At 42.1% G+C, this 16,337-nt stretch overlaps 1 protein-coding gene across 2 annotated transcripts in view; it reads right to left on the bottom strand.

Annotated features, from left to right (window-relative positions):
* NR3C1 (nuclear receptor subfamily 3 group C member 1) overlaps positions 1-16,337 on the bottom strand; it is an 80,804-nt gene that overhangs the window by 25,043 nt on the left and 39,424 nt on the right. For both annotated transcript variants that reach the window (XM_054978453.1, XM_054978454.1), the window contains exons 4-6: positions 15,735-15,851; positions 8,053-8,331; positions 6,494-6,638 (exon numbers count right to left, since the gene is read on the bottom strand). In XM_054978453.1, the coding sequence (XP_054834428.1) occupies positions 6,494-6,638; positions 8,053-8,331; positions 15,735-15,851 (541 nt within the window). The remainder of the gene's footprint in view (positions 1-6,493; positions 6,639-8,052; positions 8,332-15,734; positions 15,852-16,337) is intronic.

Below are 16,337 nucleotides of genomic sequence, written 5' to 3'. Positions count from 1 at the left end.
GGAGGCTGGTTTCTCTTTCCACCTTAGTTGGTAGAACAGCACCCACCCCTCTTGAGTTCAGGTTTACTCAGCTGTCTAGCAACTTCACTATTTATTTATTATTTGTTTTATTTAGATCATATTTGTATTCCGTCCTCCCCGCAAGCGGGCTCAGGGCGGATAACAACCTTAAAATCATTTTAAAACGTTCCATATTAAAACATTAAAACATCATATAAAAATAGCAGCACTCTTTTGCCTGGCGGCAACAATACAACTAATAATCAACGATACAGCAATACAACTGCATATAGCAGCACAGCAACAGCAGCTGAAAAACAAACAGTGGTGGGCTACTTTCACGGGGGGGGGGGTAGACGTTGCATCCTCCGGTCAGTGGAGGCCCAACCTCAGCCATGAGCCTGGTGGAACAACTCTGTCTTACAGGCCCGGCAGAAAGATAGTCAATCCTGGCGGACCCTGGTCTCAGTAGACAGAGTGTTCCACCAGGTAGGAGCCAGGATTGAGAAAGCCCTGGCTCTAATCGAGGTGAGGCGGGCCTCCTTGGGGCCAGGGACCAATAACAATTGTTTTTCTCCCTATTGGAGGATCCTCCGGGGAATATACGGGGAGAGATGGTCCCTCAAGTATGCTGGCTGCAGTCTGCACAAGGCCTTTTTTTTTTAATATCTAACATAAAAAACTACAAAAGACTACAAAAGTATAAGGGGGAGAGAAAAAAAAAAGGGAAGGGGGGACTGGGAAAAGGGGAAGAGCAACATATAAACAACAAACGCTACACTACATGTCTTGTATTCCCTTCATGCTGCAATTTTTCTTAAAAGTTAACATTCTAATATGCTATCAGATTGGTAGATCTTATACAATACAGACTACATTCAGGATCAGGTTTTCTCCCCCCCCCCCCCGCATCTCGGTCTCAGTTCTCTCTGCGCAGCTGGAGCAGCTGCGCCCGCTCTCTCCTCCCCCCCACTTTCCCCTTCAGACTTTGAACTTTCTTCCTGCTGGAACTCCTGATGGTTGAGCAAAAAGTCTGTCAGCTGCGCTTCCGATGTAATCTTGTAGGTTTGATCCTTATATATAAACCAGACGCCTTCTGGAAACAACCATTTATATTTTACATCACATTTCCTCAAGAAAGCTGCAAGTCCTTTATATTTAAATCTTCTTTTACGAGCCAAAAATGGAACATCCTTCAGTATTTTAACCTTGTTGCCCAAATCAGTCTGCACAAGGCCTTATAGGTCAATACCAGAACCTTGAACCTGATCCGGTACTCCACTGGCAACCAATGCAGCTCATGCAGTATTGGTGTAATATGCACCCTATTTGGTGCTTTCATGACTCGTGTCGCTGTATTTTGCACCAGCTGCAATCTCCGGGTCAGGCTCAAGGGTAGGCCCGCGTAGAGCGAGTTACAGTAGTCTAACCCAGAGATGACCGTTGCCTGGATCACTGTAGTTAAGTTACAGGTAGACAGGTAGAGGACAAGATGCCTGGTCTGCTGCAGGTGGAAAAAAGAAGCCATGACAACCGCTGTGACCTGTGCCTCCATTTTCAGGGAGGCATCCAGGATCACCCAGACTCCTGACCCTCAGAACTGGCACAAGCTGTTCTCCATTGAGGGCCGGAAGCTGAAGTTCCAAACCCAGTCTCCCATGGCTCAAGTACAAGACTTCCATCATTGTTGGGTTCAGTTTCAGTCGACTCTGTTTCAACCAATCAGTCATGGCCACAAATGCATGTTCCAGGACATCTGGGGCTGAGTTGGGCCAGCCGTCCATCATTAGATTCAGCTGGGTGTCATTTGCATATTGATGACACTCAAGACCGAAACTTCGCACCAACTGGGCAAGGGGGCGCATGTAGATCCACCACCCATCTTAAATGTTTCTTGACAGTTATGGCATGTTGTTAAGGAAATAAGAACCACTGAAGGCACCTAGATTGAGCCGGGGCTCACACAGTGGTAGTGACTGCTGCAATCATAGAGCCCACCAGTTTAGTTAGGACCATCAGATCCACTGTTTTGGATGACTGGACGAATTTTACAGCATCCATTCATTTTTTGGCTTGTCTAGGGGTAACAACAGCTTGTAGTTTAAACTGACAATGGCAACCAGATGAAGAATCACTTGAATAGGGACCGGATAACTTTTAGTAATAGCTGATCAGGAATGCATGGGCTGAGAGGCTCTCAATGGTGGTCTGGATATTCTAGAATACCCTGCTCATGAATGAATCAGGAGATTATCCAGGTAATGATGCAAATGAATACCCTTGTCCTGAGGCTTGTTACAAGAAACATGATCAATATGATTAAGAGCACAGTCCTGAACAGAAAGTGTTTCTTTCCAAAGGTGAACTGAAAGAGTATCTTATGTGTGTCTGTGTGGATTGATACATGCATGTATGCTTCTGCCAAGTATATAGATACCATGAAGTTTCCTGGTTGGTGAACCTCTGCAATGGTTTTGAAGGTGTCCATCTTGAATTTTTGACACTTCACAAATTTGACACAGACAAAGGCAATAAACAAGAGGGGAGACATGAGAAAAAGATGGATAATAAACCAGCAACCTGAGAGCTTTGCAGCGAAAAAAATTCAGAGCTCTCTGAAAACTCATGCTCTCATAGAAGAGACAGGAAAAGAACTGAAGTATGGGCAGGCACTCCCTTCCCCCTTAGAGGCAGAAAGAGCTATCCATTTCCTGCTTCCAGGAGCCATGGAAAAAAGGAAGAGTCAAATGTAGTAGCATGTTCTCCTCCTTCTCAAATGAGAACTACATTCACAGAAAGCAAGAAGTACCTACCCTCCCCCATCCCAGTGCAGTCTTGGAATTGTAGTTTCCAAAATGCCTATCATTAACTATCTGGTGTTCTGGGCACTCCAATCTGAAAATGTATTGAGCGGGTGTAAAATAAACCCAAAGGGAGATGCATCCTCTTTCCAATGCACCGACTAGCAGACAACTTAGGATGGGATGGACGGGAAGGGGAGAGGAAAAATCATCAGGATGCTAAGAACGTGTAGCATTCCTGATGATATCATCAGTATATGACATTCCCAGCTTTCTGAAAGCTCAGATTTAAGCTCTAATATAATACATTATGCAACAAATTATTCTCATACCACCTCAGCTTGTTCAAGCTGGAATCTGAGATGGGGGAAGAGAGTCTGCCTGTATCTACAAAACACACACTTCATAAACTCTATACTAAGTAGACCAATATCTAGCTTAAGATTATATCTAACAACTCTTTCCAATGACTGGCAAGAATACCTTACATCCTCATAACATTTTTGTTGTTATTAAAATTATTGATTGCAGGTAGAAATATTAAAATCTAACTTGACTTGCATTTGAGGATTAACTCCATCAGTTCAGAATTTATATGAAGCAACTTTCACACATGACTGAAATACAGAAGTAACGTATTGCTAAAGACATACTCAACTGTTTATAGTTTTGGTTAATTTTCTGACTTCTATAATTATGCAGGGCCACAGAAATTCTACCATGTTATTAGAATTCTGTTACAATATCATCTACCCAACAGTATTAGAATCATCATCATGTATTATGTAGAATACATGATGTAGAGGGCATCTGTGGCAGAGACATTTAATCCTCTAAACTTACTATCACAAAAGAATTCACAGAGGTAAAAATGGGGTCAGGGTAACTAGACTAGTATCAGTTAACTGTTAACTAAAAACTAAACAAGCTATATAAATTTATGTGACTGATAGGTAAAGGTGCAAGCACCGAGTCATTACTGACTCATGGGGGGGGGGGATTGCATCACGACGTTTTCTTGGCAGACTTTTTACGGGGTGGTTTGCCATTGCCTTCCCCAGTCATCTACACTTTACCACCAGGAAACTGGGTATTCATTTTACCGACCTCAGAAGGATAGAAGGCTGAGTCAACCTTGAGCCAGCTACCTGAACCTGGCTTCTGCCAGGATTGAACTCAGGTTGTGAGCAGAGCTTGGGCTGCAGTACTGCAGCTTACCACTCTGCGCCACGGGGCTCTATGTGACTGATATTGAACAAATATTATTGTCTTTTATTCTGATAGTCCCCAAAAAGCACCAACAGGACAGCAAACTTGATTTAGTGGAATATTTCAGAATAGGTGAACATGTTGAAATAATAAGCAGTCTACTGAGAATATATATACATACTTTAAATTATTGTTTCATTTTTGTTTTCCCCCACACATTTTATAGTCCATCCTTAGCACTAACACACAAGGTAGGGAGTAAATTTGACACTGGTTGGCTAAAATTTTATTTCAGATAACACGTCTGGAGGTCCAAGTTGAAGGGCAACCAGGACAGGTAAGCAGGGGCAGGTATATAGCCACCCCAACCTGGGAGTCTGTACCTATTCCCCTTGCAGGAGGTCAGACACTATCCTGCTCATGCCAGCTCCCACAGTCGTGGCTAGTGGACTTCATGAACAGAACAGCCCAAGCCAGCCCTGCCCAGCACCACAGCATATGTCATGCAAAGGGGTGGGCTCCCAGGGAAATGTCCACAGGACAGTAGTCAATTATTGAGGGCAGGGATGCTTGCAGCCCTGCAATAGGCTGTCAGCACACTCCCTTGCTCCCCTGCATACTCCCAGCTCTCTTTTCCTAGGCAGTGGACAGGGTACAATTGTGGTTTGGGATGCCTGGCAGCTGATCCACTGTGGCGTGTGGCTCAGCTGGCCATGTAGCCCAGGGCCCCTTTGCCTTGCAGAATTTGAGACCTATGCAGCAGCAGCACAGGATGGGGCAGCTGCAGACCATTTTTTCAGGGGTTGGATAAGTATCACTGGGATGGCACGAGAATGTGTCTTTGGGGAGAGGGGTCTCCTGGCCAATGCCCCCCATAGGGTTGGGACTGCAAAGCCTGTTGGGGCACCACAGGCATGGCATCTGAGCAGTTTGCCACTGCCTCATGCACTTGCTCTAGCATCTGTGCAGGCAGTGATTCAACAGGGAGATCTGGGAGCATAACCCTTACAGTGCTGGCCACGCTACTCAGTCACCAGTTGCAGCCTGCCTCTTTGAGCATCCTACCTCAGGCAGCTGGATGTCTACCCATTCAGAGGATGGCTCAGCCTGTCCCCCCATGGCAGATGCCATACTGGATAAAGGGAGTTGGCAATCAAATCACTGGACCTCAATAAAGTCTGGAGAGTTCTACAACTCTATCCCTGCCTTTTTTGGTTTGCACCTGGAAGAAACCAGCTCCATGCCCCTCCCCAGCCCACCTCTTCTCCCATGTATGACCTCTTAGTGCTGTCCCATCACACATCTGAGAGGGTAGGCTCTGACTCAGAGTTGCCTATGCTGGAATGGCTGTGACTGGTCTTCCTGGTAACTCTGGACATTTGCTTCACTCAGCTGCCACACAGAGCAAGGGTCCCATGACACCATAAAGGCACACTCAGGTTCTCCCTTCCCCACTCTGCTGGCTACTGTGCACAGGGTAGGATGTGTCACTGCTCTGGGAAGGAGGTTCCTCTGGAACACTACCTACAGCACTGCTGGTACCTGATAAGTCATGCAGCTTGTTGGTGTAGTGGGAGGACATGTAAGATACACAGGAGTTGCAGACATGGGTGCAGTGGGAGCAGGGTCTCAGCTAGAATGATGGATCAGCCCATCAGCTAGCCCACCCTATCCCCCTCCCTTTTGCTGTTTGCAGAAGCAAAATAGCAGCATCAGCACTTTTGCCTGCCTCTAGCGTCTCTGGGGATCCAACTGGGTGCTCTGGCCATGCTATCCCAGTGCCCTTACACTGAGCCATGCCTGTCTGTACCATATTCTCTGCCTGGCCACATCTGGCTAGGGATGACTTAGAGACTTCAGTGTAGTGCATAGTATCGGTAGTCAGATCTCCTGTAAATTCCTTGGTCTAGTGTTTGGATGCTGATCTTGGGTATGAGGGGCTGTGGATTCAAGGCCTTTTTATTTTTTATTTTGTTTTACGGGAAGGGGGTGTATGACTTGGTGCAGGTATGGGTGTATGTAGGCAGCACTTTTGCTGCCAGTCAGACTCTTGCCATGGAAGGAGAATGTATCCTGTCCATTGCTGCTCCTGTGGGGCATACACTGTTGTTTCCCCCTGCACAATATCCACATAAATGGACCAACACCACTGCAACTGCATTGGCAGCCTTACACTTCTGCTGTTGCTGGCCCTCAGGATTGTGCTGCCCATTATGTTCATGCATGTCTTAGTATAAAATTTAAAAATATCTGTATTCATTCACAGAAGTGAAGGGCAAACATGTCTCTCTTATTCTATGAAGTCCCATACAGTTTATTCAAATTCTTCGAAATATTAAAAATGAAACAGATTTTAAAAGTTAAGCATTGGTATTATTACTGTGTAGCTACTTAGAAGAATATAAAATGTTATACCAGGAAATATTTCCCAAAGTTTTATCATGCTTTAGAAATTTCGTTAAAAGGGCTCCAGTACAACTTACTCATTAATGATCAAGTCTGGTGCAAAACACAGCAAGCTACCATTAGACTGCTTATATGATCTCCATCCTAGAGCAAAAGCCATCAGAAACATCCACGAATATTGCAGAAGGGTCATTTGGTCATCCAGGTGCAAGTTTCTGAAACCTGATTGGAAATAAATGTACAGGTTCTTGAACACTTCCTGTTACCATTGTCTTATGCAGTATTTTGAAATTTATAGTTCAAATGAAACAGTGGTGCCTCAGAGACTAACATAATGTGTTCTAGCATAAGTTATTGCGAGTAAGAACTTAGTTCATCAGATGCAGGAACTGTACTTCCATTAGGCTGGTGCGTATAGTGAAATTAACTCTATTGGTTACCAGTGGGCTCCTGCCTATTGTGCTGCTACAGATTAATATGACTACCCACCTGGAATTATAATTAGAACTGTTTCTTCCAGAATCACTTGAACTAAACTGCAACAAAAATCATTACTAGTGGAGAGAAAATATGGTGACCTGGAATGAGAGCAACCCGTTATTAACTATGAATGGGGAAACTGGCAACAGGAAACCTCTGCAGTGTTGAAGCAAGGAGAGCATTCCTGGAAGTAAGCTAGGGTTGCCAGGTCCCTAGGAGGACAAACTGGCAGATGAAGGGCACTTACCTCACGCACGCTCCTGAGTGGCCCACGACCCATTACTTCTGTGTTGTGCCAGGAATCGATGAAACCCATTACCTCCAAGTCGCGCTAGGAATGATGCCATTCCTGGCACAACAAGGGCATGTGTGTGGGTGCTCTGGAGCACATGTGAGTGTGCTTTACTCCCATCACGGTGTTCCTACACCTTTCTTCCCTCTGCTGGCCAGGAAAGAGGCGGCAAGAGGAAGAAGCTGAGGGCGGGGGATTCCTCACCCCCACTGGGAGGATGGCAAGCCTAAAGTGAGCAGGTACTAGCAGGGCAATACACACTGCAGAAAAATAGTAAGCAATTATGCTGATAAGTAGTAGTGGGGCAAATCCAGTATTCCAGATGAGAAGCAAAAGTATTCTCATGTTCGTGCTGAAGCTCTCGTCCATCACTGCCACTTATTTCCTCATCTGTCATCTTTTCCAATGCTGTGCTTCACTGGCTGCATCAAATAGCTGCAATAGCTATGTTTGAGAAACTATAATTTATAAAGTAGTAATTAGCTAGACATAAAACCTTTCAAGGAAATTCAAATACAAAACTACAGTTGTTTTCCCAGTAAGAAGGTTTTGCAGGGACAGTGAAACAGAACTAGGTAATAAACATGTCTCAAACTAGGAACAGTTCTATGAGGAAGGCATATTTCTTCTTGGCCTACTTTTAATCCTTCAGGCACAACATATCACTACAACATAGTATGGTTCTCTGGGAATTCTTTGGTACTTCCAATATTACATTTCAGTCTATGAAGTCATCATATTGTAATGGTCCACTATGATGACTGCACAGACTGAAATGGAATACAGAATACTACTGATGCCTTATAAGAAACATATATTAACTGTAATACATCCATTATGTACATATTACAGAAATGAAATTACCTGGTATCGCCTTTGCCCATTTCACTGCAGCTACCACTTGCCTTCCTCCTAGCATATTGAGAGTTGACATTATACGCCATGTTGTGTCTGGTATTGTGCTGTCATAGCCTGAAAACATCACTTCTGGTTCAATGACTTCCAGTAGGGAAACCAGAGTAGGAGTTAGTTGTGGTAGGGATACAGGCACTACAGCCTTGTTTACGGGACTTTCAGCAGTATCTCTCCCTGAAGAAATGCTGGACTGTTGAATTCCTTTTATTTTCTTCTTTGTCTTTCGAGCTAGGGAAGTATTCCAAAAAGGCAGTCAACAAAAACAGAAAACTAGAGAATGCAGTTAACACAACTGACTTCTTAATGCTATTTTTATGAGCAAAAGCTGAAGCTCTGATTTAAACACAGAGAAACAAAGGACAACAGTGTTTATGAAGATTAATATAAATCTTAACCCTGTAAAGGGCCTACAATGCAGTGGTTTCAAACAAATCTCACAGTACAAAATCATGACAAGAGGAACATGAGTCAGCATAACTTGGCAATGAGTCAACGAAATAAAATATACACTATGGAATTGTGCATACGTGCACATGCATTGTGCGTTTCTAGACATGAATCAACGAAGCCAGGAAAATTTTGTTACTGGAACAGCTGGGCCCAAGATGTTTTTTTTTCCTTGGCAACTTCCTGTTGTCATAATTAAACTATGAAATACATATGCTAAATGAACTGCTTAAAATGTGACTTCACTAAAGATTTTTTTTTTTTTAAAAAACATTTCCACAGTAACTATACCACCTGAATGCTTTTTAACTTTTATGAAACAAATCCTGACTATATTCCTTCAATATATAAAGACAAACTCATCTCTTTGCCTTGAGGGAAAACAAGCTAGCAAACTGCAGTTAAAGATAACAGTGGCAAGAACTGGAATGGACTTTTATAATCTTTTCAAACGTTTTTTATATCTAACCGTACAATCCTAAGCAGAGTTATACTTTTCTAGGACCTCTGAAATCAGTGGGCTTAGAAAGGCCAAACTTTGTTTAGGATTGCATTGCTAGTGACAGTTCAGACTAAACGATAGCAGGGGCATGATGACATTAAGGTGCCCTCCCTCTTAATTGCTTCAGTACTTTGGCAGCTTTCAGTAGATGCTCAATATTCCTGCCATGGTACTGTGACTCTGGTGATCCTACATATTCCAGAGTTGAGTCTACACAAGTAATATTTCGGGGGGAAGAAAGCAATACGAAAATGCAAAAATCATGATTTTTTTGGAGACCTTGTGGAGCACTATTAATCAACTGGTAAGGGAAACAGCTTACAAAACTCTCTATTCTATACTTAAGCCTCTTGGCATGAACAAAAATGTACATTACTAATATATGGGAGGGTCATATAGAATCCAAAGTCAGTCACAGAATTAGAAAACCCTGGTGTTTCACTAAGCATTGCAACAGCTGCAAAGAAAATAAAAATCTGCATGTCATTAAGTGTTGCACAAAGTATGCCCTTTGGCAGTATAAGAGTACAACAGCATCATGGAGAAAATAAAGGAAACTACAATTTTGTCACTATGTGCATCTAATTTTCCAGTTCAAAGCAAGTGGTAAAAGTGACCTCAGCTCTGTCAGAGGACACTATGAAAATTACATCGGAAGGAGCACAAATAAGCACGGGGCAACTGATCTCATTAAGGCTGAAGTGGAATCATAGAAGATTTAAAACAAAATTTTGAGATTTTTTATTTATTTCACTTCTCCAGATTGTTTGACTACACTTTTTGGCACAGCAAGGCAGGACATTTTGCTAGACACTGGCATTTAAGCTATCCTAATTTACACTTCTACTCTATACGTTATCCAGTACTTGGATAATAACTATAGTCATTATTATAATTCAGATTATTTAAAGTATTCTTTAATCACAGGAAATAGTAACAGGAAAATATGCCAATATTTAAAACATTGCTTGTTAGCATGCCTTTTAAAAAAACCACTTTCATATAAACATAAATCTGAGGTCAATGGGTCAGAGATACCCAGTGAATTTTTTTAACACAAATTCTGAATTGCTAATGTTTGCATTCGTTCATCAGTCAGATCTCCGAATCCCCAGACAGCAGATCAGAAGCCCAGTGGTCAGGTTACAGCAAAAGGTTTATAAAAAGAAGGCACCTACATCAAGTTAAAATTTGGACTTTAAACTCCCTGTGACAAAACTGCTGTGCAGGGTCACTATGCAGAGGCAGGCAGTAGCAGCTACCTTCTTTTGGTTCTAACTTTGAAAACCCTATGGGGTCACCATAAGTAAGCTGTGATTATGGCACAATTGTAAAGTAGCAGAACACATCAGACCATACTAAACTAACATTTTTATGATTGCTAGAATGCTGCATTGTATTTGCTAAGTTCTGGGGGGGGGGGGGAATTCTGTGGTGTTAGAATAATAGCAAACACAAAACATATGGCTCATTGACACTACTTTACAACAGCACAAACAGCCAACTATTTAAGTTGTTTACCCATCAGGTATACTATCTAAAAAGTGTGCTGCAAATTTTCAGTACATTCTGCCTCCAAATTTAGTGATCTCTGGTAAAGAGATTTCATTGTTGGATAAAAGCACTTTTCACATTTCAGGCATGTTCTAGACCAGCATTTCTGAAACTAGAGTTCATCAGGACACTCCAGAAAGTCCATGGTAGTTAAACATATCTGTCCATGCAGCTAGTGGAGCTCTGCCCTTCTCTCTCTGCTCACTCACTCCAGCAGCAGCAACTTTATACCAGGAAGGAGGTTATGGAAGGTTGCTTTCCTCCAGCAGCAACAATACCAGAGGGAAAAAAGGCAGGAGATAGGCTGCTATCTTCCACTGGTCAGGAACAGAGAGTGTAGCATCTCGGAGCAACAAAAGCAACAAGATGAAGGCAGTTCCTGCTATGCAAAAAGATATAATCTTTCTCTAGCATTCATTCTCAGTCACTGGCTTGGGCTGAGCTGCAAATGCAGCAGGCAGTCAAAGAAGGGAGCAACTGGGTCTGTGTCTACGAGGAGGCCTGCATTGCAGGAGGAAGTGATTACGCTGTAACATGAATAGCTCATTTGCAAAAAAGGAGGAGGGAAAGACACAGCCTGATTACTAATTCTGGGAAACAAGCATAAGCAACTGCCTATCCTGCACTTGCCAACAGGGATGAGCAGTTCAGTTTGGAATTTAGATTAAAACGTCGACTTTTGGCTGGTTCAGTAAAATCCACATATTCCAAATAAAAAATCAGGTATCTTGAATTTTTACCAAAGTTTCAAAAAAAAAATTGTTAAAATGCATCCATTGTTTTCTATGGGGAAATCATTCTGGGAGATATCCAGTGGGCTGGAGGGGTCATTTTTTCAACCAAAGTTCTCCAAATTTGGTGGGAACGTACTCCTGACTGTTTTCTAAGGACCCCCAAAGTTTCATTATGATTAGACCCCAGGGGCCAATTTTATGGGCACCCAAAGAAGGTCCCCCAAGGTTATCTTGGGGCTGAGGGTGGCATTTTCCCAGCAAACTCCCCCAAATTTTCAGGGGACGTACTCCTGACTGTCCTCTAAAGATCACACAAGTTTCAGAAAGATTTGACCCCAGGAGCCAATTCTATGAGCCCCTTAAGTTTTTCTTAGCCACTCCAGTTTCCTATGGGGAAAAGTCAAAGCTGACTCCCACTGCAGAAATACAGTGGGGCAAGACTGCCATGACCAGCTGAGCTCATCCCAGAGAAAGCCCAATAGAACCAAACTGAAGCACAAGAATAAATCCTCCCAGAACCAAAACGAAGCAAGGGGACCAACATTACACCAGAGAATCACATCCATTCTACTCAAAACAAACTGAAGCAAGCAACACTGTTGCAATTTAGCCGATCAAAACTAGCGTCATTCACAGAAGCCAGATGCTTGATTCAACTAGTGGAGAAACACTACAGAACACAACTGAACACAACCAAGCAGTACCAAATTACAAGCACAAAGCATTCCCTTGCTTCAGTTTGCTTCTGTTGTGCCCATAAAGTTGCTCCCCGGGATCCAATCTTAATGAAACTTGGGGGATCATTAGAGGACAGTCAGGAGTAGATTCCTTCCAAATTTGGTGAAGTTTGGCTGAAAAATGACCCCTCCAGCCCACTGGGTATCTCCCAGAGGGATTTTCCCATAGAAAATAATGGCCAGAATTTGGGGGGTGGGGGTGCACACCCCCAATTGCCAATGTTGCCCACCAGCTGTCTCCTTGCTGCATCCTTTCTGCTTTCTTTTTTTTGTTCTCAGGGCCTAAGTCAAGCCAAGCCAAGCCAGAAATACTTTATTCTTTTTGATGCTTTCTAGATCCAAACGCAGCATTGAAAAGTACCAGTGAACCCTGGCTTTAATTAAGTCACACTTGGAACCACAGAAAAAAATGTAAGATTCCATATAGTTCTCACAAAGAGAATGGGAGACATGCTCCCCCCCCCCATAAAAGGGAAGGGTTACCAGGTTCATTTAACCTCCTTGGGGGAGGGGGGCTGGCACTTACCTCTGTGTTCTTGAGTGTACGCTCCCAGCAGGAACGATGATGTCACTTCCAGAAGTGATGTCATCGCACCCAGCAGAAGCATGCCTGGTGTTCGCTGGCTGGGGCCTGTTCCCCTGGGCCTTCCCCCTTGTGGCCAGGTGAGTGACAATGGGGGACAGAGGCTGGGAGTGGGGGAACCCCTCCCTCACCAGGGGACTAACAACCCTATACAAGGGCTTCCTTGAATCATCTGGCTGGCCACTGTCCAAAAACAAATGCTGAACTAGATGGAAAAGCAAAGCTCTTCTAGTGAAATGAAATGGTAACTGCAGCCTTATGGGAGATATCAAAGAATAATTTAGAGCAACATTTCTCAAACTAGGGTCTGCAATGGTATGTCAAGTTGTTTATGACAGAAAGTAAGGGCCATTTTCTCAAGACTCCTTCAGACCAGCACTTCTGTGACTGCACTTTGGCTGTAGTTGACTCACTGTTTCATACTTTTTTCCACTGTTCAAAGCATGCAATAACCAGAGATAGATTTCTTTAAAAATGGCTACTGAAGTATTAAACCATTCCTGACTCTAATGTTAAGACTGCTTGTGGATGTGGCAAACTTTTGTTTTACTGTTATTTTTAATTCTTAAGTTTTGTTTATAGCGTATGGCCTATGGGCTGTTAAGCTTGAATAAACTGTGACAGAAAGTGGTGGCAGTTAGGTAAAAATGTCCATTCCTTCTTTTCCTGCTCTCTACTTAACTGCTGCTTGTCCAAGAATGTGATGTATGTAACGTATGAAAAATTTTCCATTGTTGCATTTCTATGGTCTTATGGCCAAAGTTCCCATCACTGCATGACAGACAAGAATTCAACAGGAGCAGATATCCCCATTACTGCACTTCTACAGAGAAGAATGCTAAATCGCTAAATTTCTGTTTCTCTGATAATTGTTAAAGGCAAAGAAACCTAGCAGAAATTAAGCAAAAAGGTTTAGAGTTGGGGTATCCATAACAATAATTAAAGTTGAAGATAAAGTAGAAACTATGATTTCAAAACCAGCCTGAAGGTAAAATCATTTTGAAAGCTGTTTGTACAAGGCCTTTCCCCCTTTGAAAATAAACAAAAATGTGCTTAATGGTTGAAGACTCCATGCATCTGATGAAGTGAGTTCTGACTCATGAAAACATAGGGTGCTACTGGACTCCTGTTTAATTTTACTGCAACAGCTATATCCCTTTGGAATATTCAATTTGGACCAGATAGCATTTCAGTATAATGTATTACTTTGTACTTTTAATAGCCTGCAACAGCACAGTTTGAGAAAAATAGGGCATCCCTAATCCCATCTGTATGACACTGAGTCCTTCAACAAAGGAAAGCTTCTAATTCATGTACAATTGTCTAGATTTATATTAAAATGTACATCTAAACATCTGCAAATATCTGATAAAATAACAGGCCTTGATTTCCCATTTCCTTTACCTCACAAACTGACCATTTTAACTTGCAAACATACAATGGCTTCAATCCAAACCACCAAAACCGGAGAGCATTTGTGGAAGTGATTTTTACCAGATTCCCTCTTTCCATTGTATCCAGCTCCTCTCAAAGTTTCAGAAACCCTCGAGAACAGTGTGTGATGAACACATCACAGTGAAAATTAACACACATCACGCTCTTGTGTTACCTCTTACATAAAAATAGCAAAAAGTCTGCACAAAGGGAGGGTGAGGACTTTCACCTATCCCCCTGAAATGTAACACATGTCATTCTGGCAAGTCCATGACTGTTAGAAGATTTATGAGCAGAGCAAAAAGCAACTGGCAAAGGCCCCTTCTACAAAAGCCACTTAATTTCAATGCAGGGCTATGTAACTAAACACCACTAGGGAATAAAAGCCATTTTATTTGTACTATCGTTTCAAATAATGCCACTGTTCCTCTTTCTAGTAAAGGTGGCAATGTACCAGTAGAAAAATAGTGTAGCAACTATACTGGGTTGGATTCAGCTTATTGTTTCTGCAGCACAAGGATTTCTTCCCATGGACTGCAACTTTTACAGCTCCGTATACTGTGGGAGAAGGGATCCTTGGAACAGGATTTTAAGGGGCATTTCAGATGGTCACAGAAGAGCTGTGAAAGTCGCTGGCTGAAGTCCTTGCACCCATGGAAACCCTTCTCTGGATTCAACACATTATTTTTACTGTCTAGCACGACTTGAGCCTTGAAAGTCACATGTTACAGCGCACGGTTCACTATTCAAAAGTTTTCCAACTTCAAGAGAGCAGGAAGCATCAGAGTCTTTATCCTGCCAAGTGATCTTGACAATACAGCTACTAATATGGCTAGCATATTGCAGTCCTAAATTTGAAACAGTCACTACTAATTAGTAAGGCCGAAACCTGTACGTTTGTTCATTAAGCAGATCCCCATAACACGGTCACTGGATGTTACTGCCTATTCCAGAGGAAGAAATATTTCATATTGTTGAGGATGTGTACATATAGAACACCACAGCCATTTATTATCAGGATCTATTACACCTGATGCATAACTCTCTTTTTATTGCATTGTCTTCTACCTTTGTCACCTACTTTCTACATTATAGTATCTCATCCCATAGACAGTTTTTTGTTTGCACTGTTCTCAAATTCTGATATTGCACTGGAAGTCTTTGCAGTCTGGTTGAATTGTTTTTATAATCTGTAATCCGCCTTGAATCCCAGTGAGAAGGATGAGTTATACATACATTTAATAAAATAAAAATAAAGTTGCATTCAGATTGCTTCAATTGCTTCAAAAAGCAACAGTAACTATTGAAAGAAACACACACAAACACTAAGCATGTGATGCACAAAGAGGGGGGAAACAACCCAGGGAAAGAAAAGATTTGCATGAACATAATACTTTACTGGAAGACTACAATAAAAATGCAGTTCTTTTGGTAATAGAAGAAACTTGAAAAGCATGCAGGAAGAAACATCCAGCTTCTACCAAGAAAAATACCAGTGAAAGCTAATATATATACAGTAATAAATACTTGTACAAAATATGTTAAAGCATAGTGCATATTGTCTCTATGTCCTAAAAACTGATAATCAAGTTTGTCTGGGATTCAGGCACAAAACAATACACTAAAGCACTACAAGTTACCTTCTAGGTTCATGCCAGCTTGAAGACATTTCCTGTAGCGGCAAGCTGGACAGTTCTTCCTCCGAATTTTGTCAATAATGCAATCATTTCTTCCAGCACAGAGATAATTGTGCTGTCCTGTATTTGTAAACAAAACCAATTGTAATTATTTCCATTTTAGTATGCATTCCATGGGAGAGATCAAATGAACCCTGCTATAATCTCCAGCTAGAAATATAAATACACGATTTTTCCATATTAGCCAATTCCAAAGTCTCTTTTAAATGGTATCATTATAACGTTCTTAGAGGTACCCCAGGAGCAGCAATTGGGGGCTGCAGTGGAAAGGGGGGGGGGGGGGAGAGAAAGTCATGTTCTGTGAATGGAACACCTACTCTGTGCTAAGTTTCAACAGGATCCAAGCCATAGTTTTTAACCCATTCAAATACAATAAAATATGTACACATTAACAAACACAACTCCCAACACAAACAAATTATGGATTGCCCCAAATCTCTTCAGATTTTTATGAAAAACATTCTCGACCAGAAAATGTACACACTGTACAATATTTGTACCTGTTCAAGTTGAATTCATTGAAATAAATTTATAACGACAACAGTG

The sequence above is a fragment of the Eublepharis macularius genome, chromosome 4 (genome assembly GCF_028583425.1).
Source record: "Eublepharis macularius isolate TG4126 chromosome 4, MPM_Emac_v1.0, whole genome shotgun sequence".
Taxonomy (NCBI): Eukaryota; Metazoa; Chordata; class Lepidosauria; order Squamata; family Eublepharidae; genus Eublepharis; species Eublepharis macularius.
Note: the sequence above shows the minus strand (reverse complement) of the source record. Positions and strands in the feature narration are given on the sequence as shown.